The 26,607-nt window shown below is 34.2% G+C and overlaps 1 protein-coding gene across 1 annotated transcript in view; it reads left to right on the top strand.

Moving 5' to 3' along the window:
- Positions 1 to 26,607, top strand: part of ADAM9 (ADAM metallopeptidase domain 9) — a 96,088-nt gene that overhangs the window by 23,438 nt on the left and 46,043 nt on the right. Inside the window, exons 8-14 of the mRNA XM_079142166.1 lie at positions 58 to 129; positions 1,505 to 1,674; positions 3,904 to 3,985; positions 4,498 to 4,631; positions 15,078 to 15,249; positions 21,687 to 21,779; positions 22,889 to 23,084. Coding sequence (XP_078998292.1) covers positions 58 to 129; positions 1,505 to 1,674; positions 3,904 to 3,985; positions 4,498 to 4,631; positions 15,078 to 15,249; positions 21,687 to 21,779; positions 22,889 to 23,084 — 919 coding nt within the window. The remainder of the gene's footprint in view (positions 1 to 57; positions 130 to 1,504; positions 1,675 to 3,903; positions 3,986 to 4,497; positions 4,632 to 15,077; positions 15,250 to 21,686; positions 21,780 to 22,888; positions 23,085 to 26,607) is intronic.

Here is a 26,607-nt window from a genome sequence, read left to right as displayed (position 1 = left end):
AAGATATTTTTGTTCTTAAATTACTCAGGTGATAATGATTTTCCTTTGCTTTTCCAGTATGACATGATGGGGAAAAATCAAACTGCTGTGAGAGAAGAGATGATTCGTTTAGCAAACTACTTAGATAGTGTAAGTTGTATTTTCTGCCAACTAGTATTATTTTGTCCTGCCCTTTCATAGTCTCAGCAGACTTTCTAGTTTATTCTGTAACATTTTTTAAGGGTTCAAAGCAAAGTTTAAGTGTAGAAAGACTTTGAGAAGAGCCAGAGATTTCAGATTAGCATTTACTTTACCTTCAGAGTAGATAAAGTACTTTGTTGTTTATAAAGAGATCTTTGAATTTTTATTGAGAGAATCTTATTTTGAATAAGGCTGCTTCCTACCTTGAAACTGTGACATATGACAGTATTAACTTTGTGTGTGTGTATAATAGGTTGAGTTATTAAAGGGTTAGATATATATTCTTATAGGATAATTTTGTCTGTAAGGCATTCATTCTCCGATACAACCTTGTTGATGGTGAGGATCATAATGATAGCATTCTATTAAGTGCTAACGTGCTATAAGCTAAGTACCTTATATTCATTAACCTTTTAATCCTCATAGAGTTTTTATGAAATAGCTATGAGTTCTAGAATCCTTTATCTGTAAACTTTGGGGTACCTGTGATTAGAATTTAGTTAGACATTTGGGAAGGTATTATTGTTCACTGTGTTACATAATACCTCCAACAGGATCTTGGGATAGTACCTCTTGGTCAATTTTATTGGTATTTCTGCAGTGACATGTATGAATTATGTTAAGTGTATGTGAATGAGTTTTCCATCACTTTAACAAAATACTGTGATAATCAACTTATAAAAAGAAAAGGTTTGTTTTGTTTTACAGTTTTAAGTCCATGATTAGTTAGCCCCGTTGTTTTAGACCTGTAGCAAGGCAGTGCATCATGGTGGGAGCATGAGGCAGAGCAAAACTTTTCACTTCATGTTCAGGAAGCAAAAGAGGGGAAGAGGAAGGGACTGGGTTTCTATATTCCCTCTGAGGGGATGTCCCCAGTCCTTGAAGACCTCCTGGGCCCCACATCTTAAGGTTTCTATACCTCCCAATAGGGCCATCCTGGGGACAAGGCCTTTATGACGTGAGTCTTTAGGGGAACATTCAAGATCCAAACAATAGCAGTGGGATAAATACACGGACCATGAATAGGATTGCATTATTCTGGGGCAAGTTTTGGAACCAGATTTATCAAAAACTTAATTTCCAGAGTTTGTCAGATGTTAAAATGGGAGAGGAAGAGGTTTTTGCATCTCTGAAACTTACCATTTTATGGGTAATGAAACTGAGACTCTCTAGAGGTTAGGGTCTCATAGTATTAAAAGAAAGCCTTTTTCTTTTAGAGGGAAAGAATCTAATTTTTAATTTAAGTAGTTGTATTACTCTCTGGTTAAAAGCATTTCCTCATATTTTTTGCAGTATTTTATATACTTTTCTCTTATCTTCTCAGATGTATATTATGTTAAATATTCGCATTGTGTTAGTTGGACTGGAGATTTGGACAAATGGAAACTTGATCAATATAATTGGAGGAGCTGGTGATGTGTTGGGGAACTTTGTACAGTGGCGGGAAAAGTTTCTTATAACACGTCGGAGACATGACAGTGCACAGTTAGTGCTGTAAGTGATTCTTTAAAAAAGGACTATGTATGAGATGACCAGAACAATCATTTTTGCTTATTTTCCTGTATTTCTTCTCTGTATTTTTCTTTCCTGTATTTTCTTACTCCCTCTCCCCCACATTGTCCACCATCCTGGTTTTTTTTTTTTTTCAGTGCTGGGAATTGATCCCCAGGGCCTCACATGTGCTAGGTTCTCCTTTCTTATTTTGGTATAGCATGTTTTCTAGTTGCTTTTTGTGAAAGGATATATGGAAAGAAAAATTTGGTGTGCTTGTCTGACAGTGTGTTTTTACACTCTCAGAACAGAATTTAAAGATTATCTTAATTTGAGCTCTGATGATCCTAACTCAGTTTTTCAGGGGTGTGCTTTCTTGCTTTTTTTTTTTTTTTTTAACTTTTGGAATTATTTGGTTGGGTACAAAATTCTAGGCATGGAATCTTTTTCTTTCACAGTTTTGAAGGCACTGTTCTCTTGTCTTTTGTCTTTCAGTATTTTTTTTTTTTTTTTTTGCAGTCCTGGGGATTGAACCCAGGGCCTTGTACTTGTGAGGCAAGCACTCTACCAACTGAGCTATATACCCAACCCTCAGTATTATTCTTAAGATTCCTAAAACCATTCTGATTTCTGGTACTTCTTGTATGGCCTGTGTTTTTTATAATCATTGGAAAACTTGTAGAATCTTCTCTTGGTTCCCAGACTTCTGAGTTTTCCTGATGATGTATTTGGTATAGATCTTTTATCACTTATTACATTGTGTTCTCAAATTTCAATCTGAAATCAAAGTCCTTCAGTTTTAGGAATTTTTATTGAATTATTTTATAGATTATTTCATCCTCTATTTTGTTTTTATTTTTCGTTTCTTCTGGGATCCCTTTTACTTGACTATTGGTTTTCTGGTTGTGGTAATCTGATTTATTTATTTATTTATTTATTTATTTTTGTGTGTGATGCTGGAGTTCTAACTGAGTGTCTCTCGCTTGCTGGACAAGCACTCTACTGTTGAGCTATATCCCCAGCCCAATGTAATGACTTTTATAGCCCTATAATCACAAAAGTTTGGTCTTGACATTTTTATTAATTTTCAGTAAAATGCACATGCCACATATCTGTCCCAGTGACAATGCCATCTGTTTTACAAAAGACCAAAGGGAGTAGGCATCAAGTATATCCACTGCCTTGCCTGACCACACCTGCAAAATCATCTTTTCCTTTCTGATTATTTGATTTCTGTCTGTTTTATTGGAGATGCTTGATGATGTTCAATGAGCCTTGGTTGTTTGTGGTTAAGAATGGAGTATTAAAAAGCTTTTTGGAAACTTTGAGCACATGAGTGGGTCTTAGGGACTATGGGGTTCGCTGCAAGGTGATCAGGCTGGAATGTTTCCTTGGCGATCCTCTTAGGTTAGTAGTTTTGATTATTTTCTCTGGATTGGTCAGATACCCCAGAAAAGGGTTTATTTATTCATTTAAAAGATACTTATTGGGCATATACCACTGGGAGATAGCAGTGAACAAAACAGATAAAAATTCCTGCTCTCTTGGACTTCATATTCTGGTGGAAGAAGTTGGCATAAGTGAGACAAGTAAGTGTATATAGTTTGTTAAATAGTGCTAAGCAGTGTGGGAAAGTAAAAAGGGAGGGAGGATACAAAAGTACTAGAGGAGTGATGTTGGCATTTGAGGTAACATGGTCAGGGCAGGGTTCTCCAAAATGACTTGAGTGAAGACCTGGAGGAGGTGAAGGATTGAGAGAGGGTACATTATTGGGGAACAGAGTTCCAGGGAGCATGTTGGGCATGCTTGAAAAACAGTGTGGTGACCATGTGACTCTATCCCTGTTTGCTATGCTCAATACCTTGTAGCCTCCCTTGTGAATAGATTCATTGGTTTATCTTTCCTCACTAAAATATATTATATAAGTAAATGTAATACATTTTAAGAAAGGTTTTCATCTGTAAGGTAAAATCTCCCAAACCAAAAACTTTTCTTGTTCTCTAAATATATCTTAATCTGTCTGAAAAAAATTAGTCGAAATATTAATCTCATTCTCTGATAATATAAAAGAGATATGACAACTATGTTCTGATTTTAAAATGTTGTTTATCATTGCCATTTTTCTGTCAGTTTTTGCAGGTTTTGTCAACCTAGTTAAGATCCCCCATAGAAATAGGAGTAATGTTTTCCTTTTTCCCCAATACACTTTATAACTTTTACCTTTTCATTTAGAAAGAAAGGCTTTGGTGGGACTGCAGGAATGGCATTTGTGGGAACAGTGTGTTCAAGGAGCCATGCAGGTGGAATTAATGTGGTATGTTGTTCTTGATGTTTACCTTTGGAATTGGCATTAGGCAGTATCAAGCATTTATTAACTCTGTACTCATGCCCTAGACCTTAAAACAACATTTTGGATACTACGAGGGACAAAATAGAAGTGGCAGGCGTGTTCTTTCCCTAGAGACTAGAAGAAATTTTTAAATGTTTTTTATGTTTATTAGCATCTTTTATGAATGAAGAAATAGAGTCCATTTGTGATAAATTAAATTAGAATTATCAATTTACTTTCCTATAAACCACCATGAATAATCTATTGGTGCTCAAATAAATGACCTGTTGCTTAAAGGTTCCACCCCCTTGATTAGTGTGTGAGTCATACCTCTTACTAGACTGCAGTATAGAAACATTGTTTTGGTATGCCCGATTTGTCATGGAGGCTGTCAGCATTGTGGAGAATAAATTTTCTTTTGTGAAAAAAACAATCCAAGAAACAAAACATTTCCTTTTATTCAGAAACCTGATTAATACCTTGCTGTGTTTGAACAGTTTGGGCAAATCACTGTGGAGACCTTTGCATCCATTGTCGCTCATGAGCTGGGTCATAACCTTGGAATGAATCATGATGACGGGAGAGACTGTTTCTGTGGAGCTAAGAGCTGCATCATGAACTCAGGGGCCTCGTGAGTAGCTGAGTTCCTTCTTCTTAATATGGTGTTGTAGATCTGTGTTTCTTAACTCTGAGGGATACTCATGCCTGTGTTGTTAAAAAAAAAAAAGTCATTTCTGGTTCACTGAAATAAACCAGTGAGAAACCTGTTTTCTAATTAAATAATCCCAGAGAACTTTCAGAAGGGAACATGTGTATAGGCATAGGTATGTAGTTACACTCTTCTATAAACCAGTAGAGAGACCAGTAGAACATAGAAAACTTTCCCTGCTAGATTCCTTGTAGATTGGATTAGATTGAAGAACTGTATGAAAAATATCTTCACAACCCCCCTTTTGAGGAAGTGTTACATTTTCATTTGAAGAAAAAGAAGAAATCCTAACATTCCTATTACCATCCCTTGTTTTGTAGAGATAAAAGGAGGATATAATTCAGAGAGGAGCAGAAAGATTAGTAAATATTTATTAAATTCTTTTATAGGTACTTCTGGGTATTTAAATGGTATCAACTTACTTATTGCTTAGTCTCATGAGGTGTAGGTACTTTGTCCTTGTGTAGATGAGAAACTGAGGTCATGTATCCAAATTTCTGACTCGGATTTGAAATCAAGATGTCTGGGTCCAGAGCCAATGATCTGATCTTAGAACTCCTTTCAAAATTTTTACCATGGTGGGTTCAAGGGTGGTTGGGCTTCTTTGTGCCACGTCTTCATTCTGGTGCATTTGTTCTAAATAGAGCTGCATTTAGCAACAGAGTATATAGGGATTTAGAAGCTGAGCTTGACTGAAACTTAGGTATAAAAGGAGGTCATCTTTAACAGACACAGATGAGGATTTCATATGGGAGATATCAGTGGCCCCAGGTGCTCACTCCCCTCCTTGTCTCCTTCAGGCTCCTGAAGCACAGAGTAATGAAAAAAAAAAAAAAAATCTGCTAGTTAGCTCTTTAACTGAAGGTCTGAGAGTATAGTTCTAATCACATGCTGTGTAATGGGAAAACTCAAGCAGGATTCACAGTTTTTGAGCAAATATAGACTTAAAGTGAGATATGGAAGAATTAAATAGTACTTGTGAAAAATGATCCTCAAGTAAAAAATAGACAAAGGAAAAGTTATCTGTTTATAAAAGAGTTCCCATAGGAAAGGAAGGAAATTTAGCATTTGCTTTGGTTGGCAGTGATGATGAGGAAGACATGAACTCAGGGAAATGAAACATGAGTAATGAGCAAGATTAGACAGAGATTAAAGGGTACAAAAGAACATTCAGAGTCTTAAGGAAGGAATGTCATGAAACTGCAGTAGTGGAATGTAAAGTGGCATAAGAAGCAATGGGGAGTGGACTGACTTCATTCATTCACTTATCAGTTATTTATTGAGCTCTGCAATGTACCAGACTTTATTTTAGGTACTTGGAATATTTCGGTAAGTTAGATAAGATTTGCCCTTCACAGAATTGGCATTTAGCAGAGAAGACAAACTGTCAGCAAAATAAATAAATTAATAATACTGAATGTTAGAAAGTGTCAAGAGGTATGGGAATAAAGTAAAGCAGGTTATGGAGGTTTGGCTGGTATGGTGCTGGTGTGGTTATAAAGAGAAGGCCTCATTCTCTTACCACAGTCTGGTTAAGCCAGATATGAAGAATAGAAATTCCACTGAGCACCTACAGTTCAAGATCCTTGGGTGGTGAGACCCTGTCTCAAACAACAAAATACTCTCCAGAGCCCCAAGTTAGTTGGAAAACATTCTTCTAAGTAAATCTTGTTTCAGAGAGACCAGAAATACAATTAAAATGTTTAGAGGAGAATGATCTTATGAGTATTGTACTTAAAACTTAAACACAAGCATAAATTGATCTCAAATGTAAGGTGATCCATCATTTTCCACATGAGAAGAGCCAAAAAGTTTTGCTAAAAGGAATATAAATGTGCTAGGCATGCATTGGATGTAAAGGGAGAGAACTATTCCTGGATCTTGGAGAGGGTAACCATAGCTGTAGGAGAGGAATCGGGGTAGAAGGACACTCGCAACATGAGGTGACCTGGCAAGTACTGAGGGGAATTAATCAACTTTATTCTTCTACTGAAGTATCTTTGCGACTGAAGTATCTTTGTGAGTGCCCCTTTTTGGCCGCTTTTATTTGAATGTAGGCCTAAGCATGAGACCTAGTGGCACAGCCTGGGTTAGGATTTGGAGGGGAAAACAAAATCTGTAACACACATAAACCCATTGTCAGTACTATTCCAACTTAAGCATCCCTGACCCAAAAATCCGGTCCAGAATGCTCTGAAATCCAAGACTTTTTGAACATCAATGTGACATACAAAACGTTTCAGATTTTGGAGCATTTCAAACTTCAGATTTTCAAACTAGGGATACTACACTGGTAAGGTATATAAATATTTCAAAATCCAGAAAGCTCTGTAATCTGAAACACTACTAATCCCGGGCATTTCAGGTGATACTTGACCTGTACTTTAATTTGTTTTAGAAGTTCTAGCTAATGTGATGAATAAAGAAAAGATTTAGGAACAAATATTTGAAAAGAGGGAAGGAGTTATTTACAGAAGATAGAATTGTCTCCTTTTGAAAAGCAAGGTGGTTAATTAAATAATATTGAAATATGGTTATAAATCAAATATTTAAAATATTCCTAATTGAATCAGTTAGAATCATTTTGAAAAATGAGGGGGAGAAACCTGTTTATATTTGCCCCAAATTTTGAATATCTTGGAATCAATAGGAAGCATATAGTACTTGTTTAGAGATGATGCAAAAATTTACTGAAGGTCATGACTGATAATTTGAGTAAAGGTGGTGTTTTATTAGAAGACTAACTATTAAGGCATAAATTTAATTCCAATCAAGTTTCAGACATTTATGGATTACTCTCATTTTGGAACATGACAAACTGAATTTAAAGTCAATTTGAAAGAATACTTTTGTGATCATATGAAGAAAATATTCAAAAGAAGTTTCCTGGGGAAGGCTGTCAGTACTAGGTATTACTGTTTTGGAAAAGTACACTATTAACTCAAATACATACACCTGCTGATTAGCAGCTCCCTGTTTTCTCTTCCCTATTCCCTGGATACCACAATTTTATTCTTCCATGAATTTGATTAGTTTAGAAACTTTATTCAAGTATTATCATGAATTATCATCAATGTTCTAAGACTGGCTTGCATTTAATTTAGCATAATGTCCTCTAAGTCTGTTGTAAATGGTAGGACTTCCTTTCTTTTTGAGGCTGAATAACATTTCATTGTGTGTGTGTGTGTGTGTGTGTGTGTGTGTGTGTGTGTGTGTATCTGTCGTCTATATCACACTTCTAATTTCTTCATTCTTACCAACACTCATTACCTTTTGATTTTTTGATAGTAGTTTTCCTAATATGTGAGGTTGTAAATCATTGTGGTTTTGATCTGTATTTCCCCAGTGTTAAGCAGCCTTTCATATATCTGGTGGCCCTTTGTATGTCTTTGGAGAAATGTCTGTTCAAGTCCCTTGCCCACTTTTAATTGAGTTATTATTATTTTTTTGCTATTGAGTTTAAGAGTTTTTTAAAAAAATATATATTTTGAATATTAATCCATTATCAGGGGCTGGGGATATGACTTAGTTGGTAGAGTGCTTGCCTCTTAGTTGGTAAAGTGCTTGTCTCTTATGCACAAGACCCTGGGTTCAATCCCCACCACCACAAAAAAAAAAAAAAAGAAAAAGAAAAAAAAAAAACCCAACAATAAACTCATTATCATATATATGGTCTGCAAATATTTTCTGCTCTTCCATAACTTGGTACTTCACTCTATTGCCATTTTTTTTTGCTTAGCAGGTGCTTTTTAGTTCAATGTAACTCCACTTGTCTGTTTTTGTCTTGTTGCTTATTCTTGAGGTATCATATCCATAAATTCATTGCCAAAAACCATTGTCATGGAGCTTTTCACCTATGCTATTTTCATAGGAGTTTTACAATTTTAGATCTTATATTTAAGTCCTTATTCATTTTGACTTAATTTTTGGTGTATGGCTTGAAATAAGGGTCTAATTTCTTTTTTACTGCTTATGGATATGCAATTTTCTTAGCACCATTTATGGATGAGATTATACTTTTCTCAGTGTGTGTTTTTGGCCTCCTTGTTGAAGATCAGTTGAACATATATGCATGTACCCACTTTTGGATTCTCCGTTAGAGTCCATTGGTCTATATGTCTATTTTTATGCAAGTATCATACTGTTTTAATGTACTTTTGTAATATATATATTGAAGTTAGGAAGTGTGAGAGCTCCAACTTTGTTCTTCTTTCTCAAGATGGCTTTGGCTGCTTGAGGTCCTTTTGTGGTATAAGGAAGGTGAATTTTAGAATTATTGTTTTTAAAATTTCTGTTAAAAATGCTATTGGAATTTTTATAGGGTTTATACTTACTCTAGATTACTTTGGGTAACAGACATTTTACCAATATTTATTATTCCAACCCATGAAAACAGGATGTCTTTGTATTTATTTATATCATCTTTGATTTCTTTCTTTTATGTTTTGTGATTTTTAGTGTATATGTCTTTCACCTTATTGATTTAACTTTGTTCCTAAACATTTTATTGTTCTTCATGCTACAGTAATTAGCATTATATTCTTAGTTTCCTTTTTAGGTAGTATTAATATGTAAAAATTCAGCGGATTTTTAGTGTTGGTCTTGTATCCTGCAATTTTACTGAATTTACTTATTAGTTCTAACACAGGGCCCCCCACCCTCCACAACCACACGGGTGTGCACAAGGGCGATCTCTTTTGCTCTCCTTTCTCTCTCTTTCGGAGTTTAGGTTTTTCGAAGTAAATGATCATGTCATCTGCAAACAGTGGCAGTTTTACTTCTTTCCAATTTGAATGACTCTTATTTCCTTTTCTTGCCTAATTTCTCTGGTTAGATGTCCAATACTGTGTTGAATAGAAGTGGTAAAGAGGGCATGTTTGTCTTGTTCCTGATATTAGTGAGAAAATCTCATTTTGGTAGAATGTAGTTTTCTGCATCATTAGTTATTTTCATTCATCCTATTGATTTTTTTTTTTTTTTTGACTTTTCTGTGGTTGAGGTGTTAGCCATCAGGCTTTTATTCCACTGAAGTGAATCTATTTACCTCTGGCTATTTTCACAATTTTTTCTTAATTTCTTTTTTTAAAGTTTCACTATCATAGTCAAGTTGTGAATGCATTCAATAATGTCCTATTTAGAATTTTTTTGGTGTTTTAAAGTTTGTGGCTTGATATTTTCAGTGGTTGTAGAAAATTCTCAGCATTTTCTTCACATATCACTTCATATCTTATATATATAGTCCTTCTGCACATTTGCATTTTTGTCTCTCCTGCAATTCTTGTGAATGGGGTGTAGAACTCACTGTGTCTCTTGGTCTCTTTTTCAAATATATTTCCTATCATAATTTTTATGATATCTTTAAGTTCCTATATTTGTATGAATTTACTGTTTTGTACCTACTCATTGAATTCTTAACTTCATTTACTGTATTTCATTGTCTAATTTCTGATTAATTTTCCAAATCTGATATACTTGTTTTGTGAATTTTAGTTTCCTGCCAAAATTTTCAAGTTTGCCCCTTTTCTTTCTTACTATAGCAAGTATAAATGTTTTATGGTTGTTATTTGATATTTCTAATATCAGGAGAGTTTATTGAAATAAACCTGTTGTTTTTGTCATTTTTTTCTCATAATATCTTGTGTCTTCATGTTACGTTTTGATAATGCATAGACTATTGTATTTGAATTTTTTTCTGTATGAATAATTTCTAAACTAGAACGTTATCCTTAGCTTGGGTACTAGTAGGTCTTCAGTTTTTGATTACAGATTTCCTACGCTCTACTTTATATGCTGTTTAATAATCCTTAGTTTCATGTTTATCTTAGTAGGCCTTTTAAAATACAGGTGAAATAGATTTTGATTTCTTCCAGATAATTCAGTCATTTAGACCCAGTTCTGTTTAACAAAATGGGTAACCTAACTTTGTAATAGGATTTTTAAGTATTTATATTTTGGGGACCCACTGGTACTCTACTCATGGTTTGTTCTTGGATTGCTGAAAGTGTGAGGTGCCTAAGAGAAAAATGACTTTTTTAACTCTGCTCTTCAATGTCACCTACATCAGAAAGGCTTCATAATCAGATGCTTTCACTTAATTCAATTAGTTACCATTATTTAGGGTTTACTCTTTGGACTTCCTAATTCCATGCTATTGGAATCAGGATGTAATGGTGAAAATACATTCTGGTGTTTCCACATTACTCATAGAAATAATGAGTAACAATGTAAATAATGAGTTCTGAGTGGTTATTGTTCTTTTTTTTGTCATTTCCTGGTAGATCATTTAATCATTGTCAAGCTCCTTTTGAAGTGGTTTTGGAAAACTCACCTAGATGTGAGAAAAAAGAGGAGATGTTTAAAATCATAAAAACAGAAGCTAGAGGTGGTAGGGAGAGAGTAGGAACACTTTAGTTGCTCTTCAAGTCATGTATCAGGAAAAGGATCATTTTTTTTTTATTGCTGTAGGTGTCTGCCAGGGATGGCTAGTGGAGGAATATCTTTCTATTGTCTCCAAAGCTTTTTAAGGTATTGCTGAAGGCCAGTTTTAGAGAATGCCTGTTAATATTTCCATCTGCTAAAATCAGAAGTTTGTGATTTTTGTTATAATTTTCAGTCCATAGTCAATTTCATTGTGGGTGAAACATGCTTTTGTAGACTGCTGTAGTGTCAAACATTAGAACACATTGAAGAGAAAACATGTTACAGCTACTAAATATCAAGATTATTTAAAAACAACCTATTTAAAGGTGGTAGATTTTGTGTAGGTTAATTAGGGACTCAAGTGTAGGGATATGCATATGCCTGCATAACTCCTGTGACTATTTCCTAATTAATACATTCTTACTGAAAGCATTATTAAAGGTGCACTGTGTGGCAGATAATACACTAAAAACAATCACCAGCAGGAAATAAACAATTACAGACCTGTTTAAATTGTGTCTCTTTTGCTTATCAAAGAATGATTATATACTGTGAGTTCAACATTACTTGATAGCTAGTAACCTTATACTCCTCCTGCTCCTCCTAAACCCCCATCTGCCCACAGTCTTCCTTTTTCCCATGTAAATTAATGGTAACACCTTCCTTCTTACTACTTTAGCCCTTAACTTCTCTTTCTCACACTGTTTATCATGGTGGCTGTTGCTTTAAAACAAATAATCCATCCACTTCGTCCTGCTTTCATCACTCTTCTGATTAATCATCTGTTCAGTGGATTCCCGTAAGAGACCTCTTGCAGTCTTCCTGCTTAACATAGTAACCTACTGAAGCACATGTCAAATCATTGTCTTTGCCAATCCTGCCCCAGGGTCCTCATTTCACTTCTAGTAAAAAGCTACATTAAAAAAAAAAAAAAAAAAATGGCCTGTTTCCATCTTTTCTGACTGTATCTCTCATTACTCATTCCCTCACTGACTCACTTTCCTGCAAATTTGCTTGCTTCCTTATTCCTTGAACATGCCACGTTGGCTTCTGCTATAGGGTGTTGGCATTTTCTGTTCCTCCTTTGTGTAATGTTCTTTCCCCACATGCCCAGTTTCCATTGAAGTGTGACAGTGTTTGAAGTGCCTGCCCTGACTGCCCCTTTAAAATTGTAATCCCCCATCCTCCATGGCTCATCACTCTAACCCTCTCATTCTTTTTCTCCATAGCACTTGTCACCTTCTTATAATTTATTGAATTTACTTACTTATATTTATAGTCTGCTTTACTCACTAGAATGTAGCCTTCATCGGGGCTGAGATTTTTGTCTTCTGTATTCACAGTTTCATTCTTTGCACCAAGAATTGTGCCTGTACAAACAGATGTTCAACAAATATTTGTTGAATGAGTGGATGATTGATATTGCCCAAAAGGACTCCACCCTACAATATTCTTAAGAGTAGCAAGAAAATAAATATGGAAAAAGTCTTTCTGTTATTGCCATAAACCTTGTGCTAGATCACATTTTTCTGTGAGTCAAAATATTGTCTATGTGTATTTTGTTATAAAGTCAATTATTGTATTTTTTCTCCGTTCCTTCTCTGCCAGTCATTCTGTTGAAATCTTTCAACATCTCACATCTAAAATCTCGTGTCAGGTAGTAGTTAACAGTATCAAAAAGTTCTTTGCAAATTGCATTCTAATTCCAAAAGCCAGGAGCAGGACTATCTGCTTCTCTAGAGACTTCTTAACAAACAAGAGTATAGTAGGTCTACTGAGGCAAAAAAAAGTCTTGCAAAAAGTGTCTGTTCCTTAGAGTTCTTCAGATGTACATAAGACCCAGCCATAGATAGGGACGCTTCCTCAGTAACTATAATGCAACACAGTTCTCACTTTTGTTGGCACCATTGCTTAAACTAATAGAAAAGATTATATTGATATATGTGTGCGCGCGCGCGCGCACACACACACACACACACATACACTATAGCTTCTTTATCTATTTATCCATTGACGGATGCTTAGATAATTTCTATATGACATTGTTAATAATGGTGAACCTGGGAATGCAGATATCTTTACAAGGTGCCGATTTTATTTGTTTGGGGGTATATAGCCAGAGAAGAGATTATTGGGTCATATGTAGTTCTGTTTTCATTTTCTTTAGGAATCTCATACTGTTTTCCATGTGGCTGCACCAACAGTGCATAGGGTTCCCTTTTCTTCACAACTTTGCCTACACTTATCTTTTAGGCTTTTGACCACACCTAACAGGTGTCAGGTGATAGCTCATTGTGGCTTGGATTTGCATTTCTAGGATGATTAATGATGCTGAGTTTACCTGGCGAACATTTGTATGTCTTTGTTTGAGAAATGACTATTTGATACCTTTTGACCAATTTTAATAGCATTGTTTTACTGTTAATTGAGTATTGTGATTTCTCTTTAAATTTTAGATTTTAACTCTTTTTCAGTTATATGATTTCCAAAAATATTCACCCAATTTGTAGCCTGCCTTTTTATTTAAAAAAAAAATTTCAAAACTATTTCTTTGGTGTTAATGGACCTTTATTTTATTTATATGTGGTGCTGAGAATCAAACCCGTACATTAAGCTAGGCAAGTGCTCTTCACTGTGCTACAACCCCAACCCCTGCCTTTTCATTTTGTTGATTGTTTTTTAATGTAAAGAAGCTTTTTATTTTGACATCTATGGCAGTCAAAACAGTATGCTACTGGCATAAAAACAGACATGTAGATCAAAATAACAGAATAGAAAGCCCAGAAATAAATCCAAATATATATGATCAACTAATTTTCAATGAGAGCACTGTGGGAAAAGTATAATCCCTTCAATAAATGATGCTAAAAAACTGGGTTTCCCATGCAAAAGAATGAAATCAAAGCCTTATTTTTTTACTACCTGCAAGCATGCACGCAATTACGTGCGCCCCTCCCCCCCAAACAATTTAAAATGGATAAAAGATCTAGGTGGGACACTTAGTAAAATTCCTAGAAGAAACTATTGGGGAAAAGGTCCTTGATTTTGGCCTTAGCAACAACCTTTTAAAAAAAAATATCATACCAAAAAGTTCAGGCTACAGAGAAAAAGAATAACTAAATAGGACTACCCCTAATGAAATTTTAATGTGATATGAGTGTCTCAAAGATTGGCAGATAGTTCTATTTCCTACTAGTTTCCCAAGGTAAAGATAGTCAATGAAGTATCTGGAAACATGTTATAGTTATTGAGTAAAACAATGAATAACTAGGGAAAAAAAAAGTCAGATAGAACATATCAAATTGCATTTGTGTAACTCTTATGTGGTTAGCTCAAGTTGGGTAGTTTCTTAAAGCATTTCTAACCTTTGAGGTATTAATCCTGGTTCTCAGGAATTATCATAAAAGGCATTTAAAGCTTAAACTGAAAACCTGTCATATAGGAGTAGCTGGAATTCTGAACTACACAAGCTGCCTCTTGATGACTGCAGTGCATCTGTACTGGAATTGCCCATTTTCATTATTTTTATTTTTATATAGCTCCCTGTGAATAAAATATGTATGGGGGCATAAAAATGTAATCTGCATAGTGACAAAAAATTGGGAACAACATAAAGTTAGTTTCTAATATTTGAACTTTTACTGTTAGATTTAAATTAATTCTTTGTAGTACTAGATAATTTTAAGATCTTTTCTGATTCTGAGAATTATGATTTCCATGTAAATGATCTATATGGAAGATATTTTCAAGGAGGTACAATATAATGCAACCAAACTTGTGAGCTATTACTATTGTAGCTGAAGTAATGTTCCATATTTATTAGGAATAAATATTAATTCTCATTTCTGTCTACTTTTGGTAGCTTTTTTGCCATTTATAATGTATACTTCTTGTCAGTTAAAATATTCCAAATACGTGATCATTGTGATCTTTTTCTCAATATTGTAGAGGCTCAAGAAACTTTAGCAGTTGCAGTGCAGAAGACTTTGAAAAGTTAACTCTAAATAAAGGAGGAAACTGCCTTCTTAATATTCCAAAGCCTGATGAAGCTTATAGCGCACCATTCTGTGGTAATAAATTGGTGGATCCTGGGGAAGAATGTGATTGTGGTACTCCAAAGGTCAGTTTAATTTTTGATTTTTGCTTTGTAAAATTATCACAAGATTTGCAAAAATAAAATTTCTGGTTTTGGGCGACTCTGACATAGGAGCTAAAATAAACTTTAATGACAAAATGAGTATAGTTATTTTGTGTGGATATGTTCTGGGACTAGTCACCTTCTTTTCAGAATGTAACTAATGGTGCCATCCATTAAAGTCAAGGAAAACATGGATACTCTTCTATTTTTTATTTTATGGCTATTGTCTTATTTATTTAAAGAAGTGATCTGTTTTTCACTTGGCTGTTTACATGTAAGTTTCCACCATTCTGGTATTGCCATTGCAGAAATATTTATTCAGTTGGACTCATTTAAAAAAAAAAATAAATTGAACCTGACCATCCTCGAGTCTTTCAAAATCAAAATTCTTACTACTAAAAGTAGCATTCTTCTTTTATTCATCTTTGGTTTACCTACTAATCAGTGGTTTTATCTGCCTGTTAAAAGTTACTGCCTTAAGTTCATGCACATTTTTATTCTTCTTCTGTTTCCACTTTTGTACTCAGCCATACTCCTCTCTTGGAGTATAAATGTGTTCTTAAGTCCTTTCTTCCCAGGCCTGATGTTGTGTTTTGAAGATACTTGTTCCATTGTTTGGAAGTCCTACCATATTCTCAGTCTTTTGCAGAAGTGCATCTTCCTTCTTACTTGTCCACACCTGGTCTTTACCACATGACTGTACTTTCTTGAAAGGTGCATGTGTCCTATGATGAAGGTGTGTTGGTTCATCAGGGCATTATTGATGTGTGTCAGGGACTTGTGCTAAATACTTGAGAGCATAATTCCCACAATAACCCAAAGAGACTGGTACTTTTAATAGTTTAATTTTCATATGAGGAGGATGAGACTTAAGTTTACATTTAATATATATTAAATTAATTAATTAATTATTATTATTTTTTGCAGTGCTGTGGAGGGAACCCAGAGTCTTGGGCATGCAAAACATGTACTTTGCCAATGAACTATATCCCTCTTAATTTTTAAATTGATTTATGATTAGGATACCTAAGACCTTGCTTGTTTTAAAATTCTCAGCTTTTTTTTTTTTTTGTAGTACTGGGATCCAACCCAGGGACACTTTACCACAGTTACTCCTCCGCCCTTTTTCAATTTTTAAATTTTGAGGCGAGGTCTGGCTAAGTTGCTCTTGGCCTTGCTAAATTGCTGAGATTGGCCTTGGAAGTTGGTGGGACTACAGGCATGAGTAATGGTGCCTGGTTCAGATTTTTCTTCTTAAATATTTTGTTAATCTTGTTTTTTCCACATTTGTTTATTTCATCATCAGACTTATTTAAATAATAATTAATGTTTGCTACTTGAACTTTCTCACTATAAAATTACTCTTAAAAATACTCCCCTATATATTACAGGTTTTATTTTCTTGGTATAAAATTTTTGAGTAGTTAATAAAAGCAACCTCACATGCCTTGATTTCCACCACAAATCTTTTACTTTCTTTGGTAGAGGCTGTTACTCTAAGAAGTTTGGTGAATTTCTTTTTAGATCTTTTATATTTATGTACAATATACAGTATGTACATTTATAAATACTTGTTCATTTTCAGATTTTTACTTTTTTTGTGTGGTGAGAATACTTAGCGTGAAATTAGCCTTTTAGATAGATTTTTGAAGTCTACAATATAGTGTTGTTAACTATGGGTACTGTGTTGTACAGTAGATCTCTAGAATTTTTTTCATCTAGCATAAGTGGAACTTAATGCCCCCTTGATCAGCATCTTCCCATTTTGCCTCCTCTTAGTTCCTGGCAAACATCGTTCTGTTCACTACTTTTATGAATTTGGGTATTGCAGATACAGTGGAATACTCTAGTTTATGTCCTCTGTGACTAGTTTATTTCAGATAGCATAGTGTCTTCAAAGTTCATCCATGTTACTTCTTTCAAGTTTCCTTCTTTTCAAAGGCTGAATAGTATTCTTGTGTATGTTTGTGTGTGTGTGTATGTGTGTGCACACTACATTTTCTTTATCCATTTATCTGTCATTGAATATTTAAGTTGTTTCTACATTTTGATTACTGTGGATAATAATAGTTCAGTGCACAAGGTTGTGTAGATATCTCTTCAAGATTCTGATTTTATTTTAGATAAATAGAAGCATGATTGCTGGAATCATATGAATTACATTTTTAATTTTGGGGGGATCCTCCCTGCAGCTTTATCATTTTGCATCTCCACCAGTGGTGTGTAAGAGTTCCAATTTCTCTACATTTTCACAAGCACCTCTTTTCTTTTTTTGATAATAGCAGTCTCAAAAGGTATGAAATTATATCTCATTGTGGTTTTGTTCTGATTTTCCCTGATGATTAGTGATGTTGAACATCCTTTCATATACCTGTTGGCCATTTATGTCTTCTGTTGAGAGATGTCTGTGAAGTCTATAGCTCATTTTAAAAATCAGGTTATTAGGGTTTTTATGTTGTTGTTGTTTTGTTTTTTTTGCTATTAAGTTGTAGGAATTTCTTTTATAGTTTGGAAATTAACCCTTTATTAGATATATAGTCTGAAAATATTTTCTTACATTCCATATTTTGACTCTCTACACTGTTGATTGCTTCCTTTGTTGTGCAGAGACTTTTAGTTTGATATAATCCTACTTGTCTATTTTTGCTTGTTTGTGATTTTGGTGTCAACCCATGAAATCTTTACCATGACCAATGTTACGAAGCTTTTTCTTGTGTGAATGAGACCAATGTTATGAAGCTTTTTCTTGTGTGAATGTGTGTGTGTGTGTGTGTGTGTGTGTGTGTGTGTTTTCTTTTCCTGTTAAGTTTTACCATTTTAGGTCTTCATTTAAGTCTTTAATCCATTTTGAGATAATTTTTGTATATGGAGTTAATTTTTGTGTATATTGTAAGATAAGGTTCCAATTTCATTCTTTTGTTGTAGATATCCAGTTTTCTGATTTGGTGAAGAGACTCTCCTTTCTGGATTCTTTATTCTTAACATCCGTATTGAAAATCATTCAACTTATTTGCATGGGTTTAGTCTGGATTCTTTATTGTGTTCTGTTGGTCTGTATGTCTATTTTTAAGTCAGTACTGTGCTGTTTAACTGTAGTAGCTTTGTTGAAATCAGAAAGTCTTCAGTTTTATCTTTTATTATGAAGGTGGTTTGGTGAGTTGGGGTCTTTGTGGTTCCATATGACTTTTAGAAATTTTTTTATAACTTCTGTTAAAAATGGAATTTTGATAGGAATTACATTGACTCTGTAGATTACTTTGGGTAATATGGACATTTTACCAATATTAATTCTTCCAACCCATGAACATAGGATGTCTTTCCATTTATTTGTAACACCTTTGATTTCTTTTAGCAGTGTTTTGTATTTTTGGTGCAGGTCTTTTAATTCATTGAGTTTATTTCTAAGTATTTTATTATTTTTTATGCTGTTGTAACTGGCATTGTTTTCCTTTTCATGTAGTTCATTGTTATATATAAATGGAATGATTTTCTTTTGTGTGTTCATTTTATATTCTGCTACTTCACTGAATTTGACTTTGTATGCACTAATGGTCAGTTGTGAAAGCATCCTAAAATATAAATTTCTGTTGTTCTTTCATGAAACCATCTGTCTGTCCTGCAGAGTGTTTTTGAAAAAAAATTACCAACTTCATTGAAATAGAATTGAATACCGTGTCAAATAAAAACTGCAGATTTACAGAGAGAAAACCTTTATTCAGAAGAAAGACTTGGAATAGAATGCTTTGATCTCAGAATTCTGCAAGGACCTCAAAATCAAACAAAAAAATGTATTTTTTTAAAGGGCAAACAAAGATAAACAGAATCTTTTAAGGGTAAACCAGGGAAGTGATTGGGAAATGACCAGTGAGGGTCTGATAGGAAGTGTCTGCTAGAGTCAGTTTGTTTCCAGGAAAAGGTGACAATGATGTGTGTTATGCCTTTTTTTTCCCCCCTTCCTTTCTTCCTTCCTTCCTTGGGAGGAGGAAGCAGAGTTTTGAGTTTTAGAGGAAAGAGAGAAGACTGACTAAGGCAAAACAAAGGGGGAAGAAATGGGCTATTTTGGTGGAATTACTCAACAATACTGTATACATTTTAGAAATACACAAGTTGATAAATCTTGACATATTCATACATATTTGAAACTATCACCACAATTAAGAACATGAACTTAACATCATCTCCAAAAGTTGTTTATGTCTCTTGGCAATCACTTCTATGCACCCTTGCTTGTGTTCCCTTTTCTTAGGCAACCACTGTTCTGTCATTATATATTAGTATTTATTTCCTAGAATTTTATATAAACGAAATGACTTTATTTTTGTCTTGCAGCTTTTACTCAGCATAGTTTTCTTTTGAGATTCATTCATATTGTAACTGGTCCAGTTTATTAATTTTTTATTACTGTTTATTGTTAACTCTTGTGGGTATATTGCAATTTGCTTATGTATTTATCTGTCATTGGGTATTTGAGCTGTTTTTAGTTTGGGGCTGTTACAAAAAAAGCTCATGTGTACAGTCACATAAAAGTCTTTGTTGAACTTAGGTTTTTATTTTTCCTATGTAGATAACTAGGAATGAATGACTTGGTCCTATGGTAGTTCTATATTTAACTTTTCAATTTAACTTTTCAATAAACTTAAAAATTGCTCTTCAAAGTGATAATACCATTTTTCTTTCCCAGCATCAGTGTGCGATAATGAATGTGTGAGAGTTCTTTCAAATCTTCAGTAGTACTTCATAAGGGGTCCTTTTAATTTTTAGTCATTCTGCTTGGTGGGAAGTAAAGCCTCGTTAAAGTTTGAATTTGCATTTCCCTAATGACTAAGGGTGTTGAATATGTTTTCAAGTTTTTTTTTTTTTTTTTTTTTTCATTTGTATACCTTGGGGTGATGTGGTCTGTTTAGCTTTTTCTTCCATTTTAAAAATTGAAAATTGGTTAACTAATTATTATTGAGTGTTGAGAATACATGTTTTGGATATAAGTCGTTTGTCTTATATTTGATTTGCAAATATTTTCTCTAACTTGTAGCTTCCCTTTTGACTAACTATCTTTTGAAGAGTGGAACTTATACATTTTGATTAAATCCATTTTATCATTTATGAATTTTATGCTTTTATGGATTGTGCTTTTAATATTGTATCTAAACACTCTTTGCCTACTCCAAAATTGCAGAGATTTCCTCTTAGAAGTTTTATAATTTTAGTTGTTACATCTTGGTCCAATGTTCATTTTGACTTATTTATTTTGGCATGTTATAAGGCATAGATTGCAGTTCATTTATTTTATAATTTTTATTGTGAATCGGTAATGCTAATTACCGTGACTGGATCAGTATATGTGTGTGGAAATATCACATTGTATCCTACAAATATGTTCAATTATTATGTGTTAATTAGAAAGAAAAAAGTAAAAACATTTAATTATGAAATGATTATAATCTGACAGGAAATTGCAAAAATGGTAAAGAGTCGCAGGTACTCCTCTGCCAGTCTCCCCCAATGTCGATATCTTATAAGCTGCAGCACAGTATAGAACCCAGGACACTGATGTTGCTATATTAACACAGAAGAGAATGTTGTCATATGGGTGGGAGGATGGGAGTAATGGGGAACAAAAGGTGGTAGCCCAAAGTGTGGTGAGAGAAGCCAAGCAAGATATAGTTCAGTGGTACAGTATGTGCTTAAACATGTGTAAGCCCAGGATTAAATCCCCAGAATTAAAAAAAAAAAAGAGAGAAGTGCCCATCTAGGGCAAAGAGCCACCCAAAAGAGAAGTCAGACCCTGAACACAAAGAGAAATACATTCATGGATTCCTACTTCTCTGTAATCATTAAGCATATTCTTATTGACTGGATATTTGTGTATTCCCAAAACGTGGCAAAGCTATAACCACCAGTGTGGTTATATTTGGTAAGGGGGTCTCTGAGGAAATAATTAAGGTTAAATAAGGACTGAAGAGTTGGTCCCTGATTCAATAGATTAGTGTCTTTAGAGGAGATACCGGACATCTCACTTGCCCTCTCTTGGAGTGCATGCACTGAGGAAAGTCCATGTGAACACACCAGAAGGGAGTTGTCTGTAAGCCAGGTCTTCCAGAATCTGAATTTGTGAGAACCTTGATGTTGGTCTTCTAGCCTCCAGAACTGTGAGAAAGCAAATTTCTGTCATTTAAGCCACTGTGTCTATGGTATTTTATTTGCTTGTCTGAGCAGACATAAGGTACATACTCTACTATTTCAGTCTTTTCCAATCTATTGAAACTGAAATACTATACCTAAAGAGATACTGATAAATCCAGTAGTTAGTGACTGTTTGTGGAGAGTAATTGATATAGGCAGGATATAAGAAAAGAATTTTAGTAATGAATATTAATGTTAATAACTCATTTGTTTTATTGACAGTCATTTTCTATTTGCAGGAATGTGAATTGGACCCTTGTTGTGAAGGAAGTACATGTAAACTTAAATCATTTGCTGAATGTGCTTATGGTGACTGTTGTAAAGACTGTCGGGTAAGGAATTCCTCCCTGTCTGGAACAACAAAAATAAAAAAAAGAAAAATCTGTATATCAAAGTTTGTTTTCTGATGCCAGGTGTGGTTGTGTATACCTGTACTACCAGCTACTCAGGAGGCTTAGGCAGGAGGGTTGTAAGTTAAGGCTAGTCTGGGCAACTTAGACCTTGTCTCAAAATCAAAAATGAAAATAAAATTTTTTTTTTCTGAGATATCTAGGAGGGCTATTATTATTATATGAATAATATGATTATATTTTACCACTTATTTATAATTTTAAGCATACTCCTTTATGATAAATGTCCTGTAGGGATTTTTTTCTAAGTAGAAACTTTTTTCCTAATTTTTAAAGTAATGTATGCTTGTTAAAAATAATTCAATAATACCAAAGTATAGGTAGTAGAAAATGAAAGATTATCATTCTATGCTCCTTAGGTTGCCATTGTTGATAATTTATTGTTGAATTAGTTACTTTTTTTTCTGTACAAATGTAAGGGTGTTAGTATATAAGTAGGTAAATATAGATACACATATTTTTATTATCCATTCTTTCCAATAAGATATCATAGACTTTTCCCCCTTTATAGTTCTACATGGTTATATAGTGAGTATTCCTTTGTATGGAAACCATATTTATCTAGTTAACTAATGGTGGACATTTAGTTTGCTTCCAGTTATTGCATAGAAGAGAAATCATTGGACCAGAATATGCATATTAAAACTTTTGATAAATATTTTACATATCTTCCATAAATGTGCCAGTCTACATTTCTGTCAACAATGTTATCAAATACTTTTTTCTTTATGCTCATGTTGGTTACTAGTAAGCACCATATCCTAGTTAGTGCAGTAGGCATAAAGTGTTCATGTATTTTTATTTAATTTTCATTTCTTTTAGTTACCATTAAAATTATGTTTTTTATTTTCCATATTTAAAACATGAATTGTCTACTTGGTCTTTATTTTTCTATTGAGTTATTTAAGTTTTTGTTGTTAAAACCCTTCATAGATGTAAAAAGTATGTAAAGATACTGTGATTTCAAATTTGACTTATTTGTGGAAATTGTCCTGATATATTACTATTTAATGTAAATCTTGTTACCCTAGTTCCTTCCAGGAGGTTCTTTATGCCGAGGAAAAACCAATGAATGTGATGTTCCAGAGTATTGCAATGGTTCTTCTCAGTTCTGTCAGCCAGATGTTTTTATTCAGAATGGATTTCCTTGCCAGAATAACAAAGCCTATTGTTACAATGGCATGTGCCAGTATTATGATGCGCAGTGTCAAGTCATCTTTGGTTCAAGTAAGATATTTATAATTGATCGCTTTGATTTTATTTATTTATTTTTTTCTTTTAGATTTCTTAAAAAAGGAAATCAAACCTTAATGATAAAGTTCTCATTTTCCCTCTCCTGTCATATCTCCCTTCTTCTTTTGCCAGTGGCAGTCATGGTCATGAATTTTAATATGCTCAAATTCAATTGAAGGTTTTTGCTTTTGCTCTCATCTCTCTTCTTTCTCTTCGTATATAAAATATATATAAAATGAACATATATTATATCATTTTGTAGATTTTTAAAAATTTTTTTTGCAGTGCTGGGTATTAAACCCAGGCCCTCATACATGCTAGGCAAATGCTGTACCACTGAGCTATATTCCCAGAACTCGTTTTCTTTTTTAGAATGTTATAATTATACTTAGTAGTTAAGTTCATTTTGACAAAGTCATACATTCTTGAAATTTGTTTATTCTATTTCATTCCTTGTCCCTCCCATCACTTTCCCTCCCCTTCTTTATCTTCTTATTCTCCTTCCTTACTGATCTTATTTTGTTCATTTATTTAGTTATTTTTGATTGGTGCTTTTTACATATGCGTAATGGTAGAATTCCCTGTGGCATATTTATAGATGCATATAGCATAATTTTGTTAAATTTATTCCATATTTGTTCCCCTTTCCTATCCCTCCTCCTTTCCTCTTGATCTTCTTCTACCCAACTGATCTCTCCTTTATGTGTCTTTATGACATCCTTTATCCCTCTTTTTCTTTTATTTTGTTCTAGCTTCTGCCTATGAGAGAAAACATTTGACTTTTTTAAAAAATTTATCTTTTAATTTTTACAGACTGCATTTCAACTCTTGATTTTCTGCAAACTCTCATTTCCCCTAGTTTTAATAATATGAGCTTATATACCTGGACCTGCTATTTGCATTGCTCCCCAGAATTTTCTTAAGAGCTTTCTACATCAATACATTTATATTGTATTACATTAGAATATTTCATTAACTAAATGGACCATGATTTAGTTATCTATTTTCTTAGTGATGGATATTTATTATGTTTTTATTTTCCATGTTTTTTTCTTTTTAAATTTCTCATTTTTCTCAAAGGTACACCATAGATTAAAGAGCTAAATTACTATATAATGTTTATTATGAAAATTAAAGTCTATTTCTACCCAGCATCCTCATCCTTTGAGGTAACAGCATTTAGCTGTTTGATTTCTTTCTTTTTCTTTTTCTTTTTCTTTTTTTTTTTTTTTTTTTTAATGTGGTGATTGTTGCTTGCCCCAGTCTTTAGATAATCTCTTGGTGGTGCTGCTTTTTGTGATTTTTATGAAAGATGAGAATTGGTTTTCTTTCCTTTTCTTTCATCCCTTGGCAACTTCCATCATATCAGTGTTCATTTTCCATTCTCCATCCTTCCAATACGAACTAATTATTGTTTTAGATAAAACAGTGTTGACCGTGTATTGTACAGTAACCATGTTGATGCTGTTCAGAAATGAACTATGTAGTAAGTTGCAGTTGCTTTTCTACTCTTTATTTTCTCTAGGTTGAATAATTCTTTGTGATTCTCTGTGTCTGTCTCTCTCTGATTTGGTTAGCTTTCTATATACCTACCACTAATTGAACTGTAAGTGATTAACCACTAGCCTCGTCTTGCCTTGAGGGGATTAGAGGCAACAGTGATTCTACTGGTATCAATTGGTTTGAAGAAGTCTGAACTGGAGATTCATGCTTCTCTTTAGTTTTAAATGACTGTTCTTTGTAGTTATCAGGGTTTTCCAGAGCAACTAACCTAATAGGGTGTGTGTGTGTGTGTGTGTGTGTGTGTGTGTGTGCGTGCGTGTGCGTGTGTGTGTGTGTGTGTGTGTGTTCATTTATTGCATGAATTGGCTCATGAGTTATGGAGGCTGGGAAGTACTAGATTTGCAGAGTGAGTCGGCAAGATGGAGGGAGACCAAGCAGAGGTGGAGGTTTGGTTGTAGTCTGATCTGAATGCCTTTCAGCCAATACAGCTGATGTAGTTCCCCTTGGTTGGCTGGTGCTGGTATTTCAGTTTCAGTTCCAGTGCAGAAAAAAAGCTTATGTCTCAGTCTGATGGCCATCAGGCCCTCTTACTAAAGGAAGGGTTTCTTTTTTTTGTTCTTTTCAGGCTTAAAACTTAATGAGACCCACCTACAAGGGCAATCTGCTTTACTCATTTTACTGAATTAAATGTTAATTATCCAGAATTACATGATCTTATGTTACATGATCAAGAGAAGAGAGGGAGGAAAACAGGTGCATTTAATCACATTTTTATTCACACTAAAATGAAGAAATATTAATGGCAGTTTCACTTCTCATTTCTGTAAAGTCTCATTTACATCAACTCATTTTGTATCCTGCTGTCCATTCTGTCTTCCCTTTACCTTCAGTAAATACCTTAGCTGGTCATGATTTTTTACTTTGTGGAATAATCCAAATCTTCATTCCTGAAGGATCTGGGCCATTAGGAGTCTCTCCTGGATTTAGTTGTTGTAGTTGTCCATTAATCTTAGTCACAGGGCATGGTAGTACTAAGAGATGCTCTCTGGGATCTCTTTATTCCAGACCTGCTCTTCCTCACCCCCACTGTAGAATAGTAAGCTAATTTCCCCTTGGTAGTCAGGATCAGCCATTCCAGCCAGCATAGTTAGCTGCTGCCTTTGCCTCTTGATTCAAGAGCATGAAGAACCCAATATGGCTGAGTAGCTGGATTTCAGCTCAGTGGAGTGAGTCACTGTTGTGTCTTTTGGTAGAAGAATTCATCCCTTGAACCTAAGACTTCTAAGCTAGCGGAGTATAAATTCATGGGAACAGAAATAAAAATTTTGCTAATGGGTTACTAGGAGTAATGGTGAGTGGTTCTACTCCCATTTCCATCCCTTCATACCTCTATACTGAATTCTGGTTATGGGAAAAAGAGCATCATTTGTCGAACTCTGATTCAGAGCATATATATATATGTGTGTGTGTGTGTGTGTGTGCTCACACACATATATAATGTTATAGATATTATATATAATATATAATGTATATTTTGTGTATAATATATAATATATATGTGTATATTATATATGTATATGTATTATATATATGTATTTCCTTTTGGAGAACATTGCTCTAGCCCTTCAAGGCATTGCTATCAAGCTGGTGCTATAACTGAGTCTCTCTAAGACATTTCTAACGTTCTGATAAGCCACCCACTTCAAAATGGTGGGAAACACGGTAAAACCAGTTGTCTTGCTTTATTTGCTGTGTAGCGAGTTTCTTGGTCAGAAGCAATGTTGTGTAGAATACCATGATGGTGGATAAGGAATTCTGTAGGTCCACAGATGGTAGTTTTGGCAGAAGCATTATATGTAGGTACAGAAAACCCATTGCCAAGCCAAGTTCAGTAGTGCACACCTGTAATCCCATTACTTGGAAGCCCAAGGCAAGAAGTTCACAGTTCACCAGCCAACCTAGTCAACCTAGTGAGACCTTGTCTCAAAATAAAAATAAAAGGGCTAAGAATGTA

Source organism: Sciurus vulgaris (assembly GCF_902686455.1).
Source record: "Sciurus vulgaris genome assembly, chromosome: 5".
NCBI classification, from domain to species: Eukaryota; Metazoa; Chordata; class Mammalia; order Rodentia; family Sciuridae; genus Sciurus; species Sciurus vulgaris.
The sequence above is the reverse complement of the archived record's forward strand: the minus strand, read 5'-3'. Positions and strand labels throughout refer to the sequence as shown.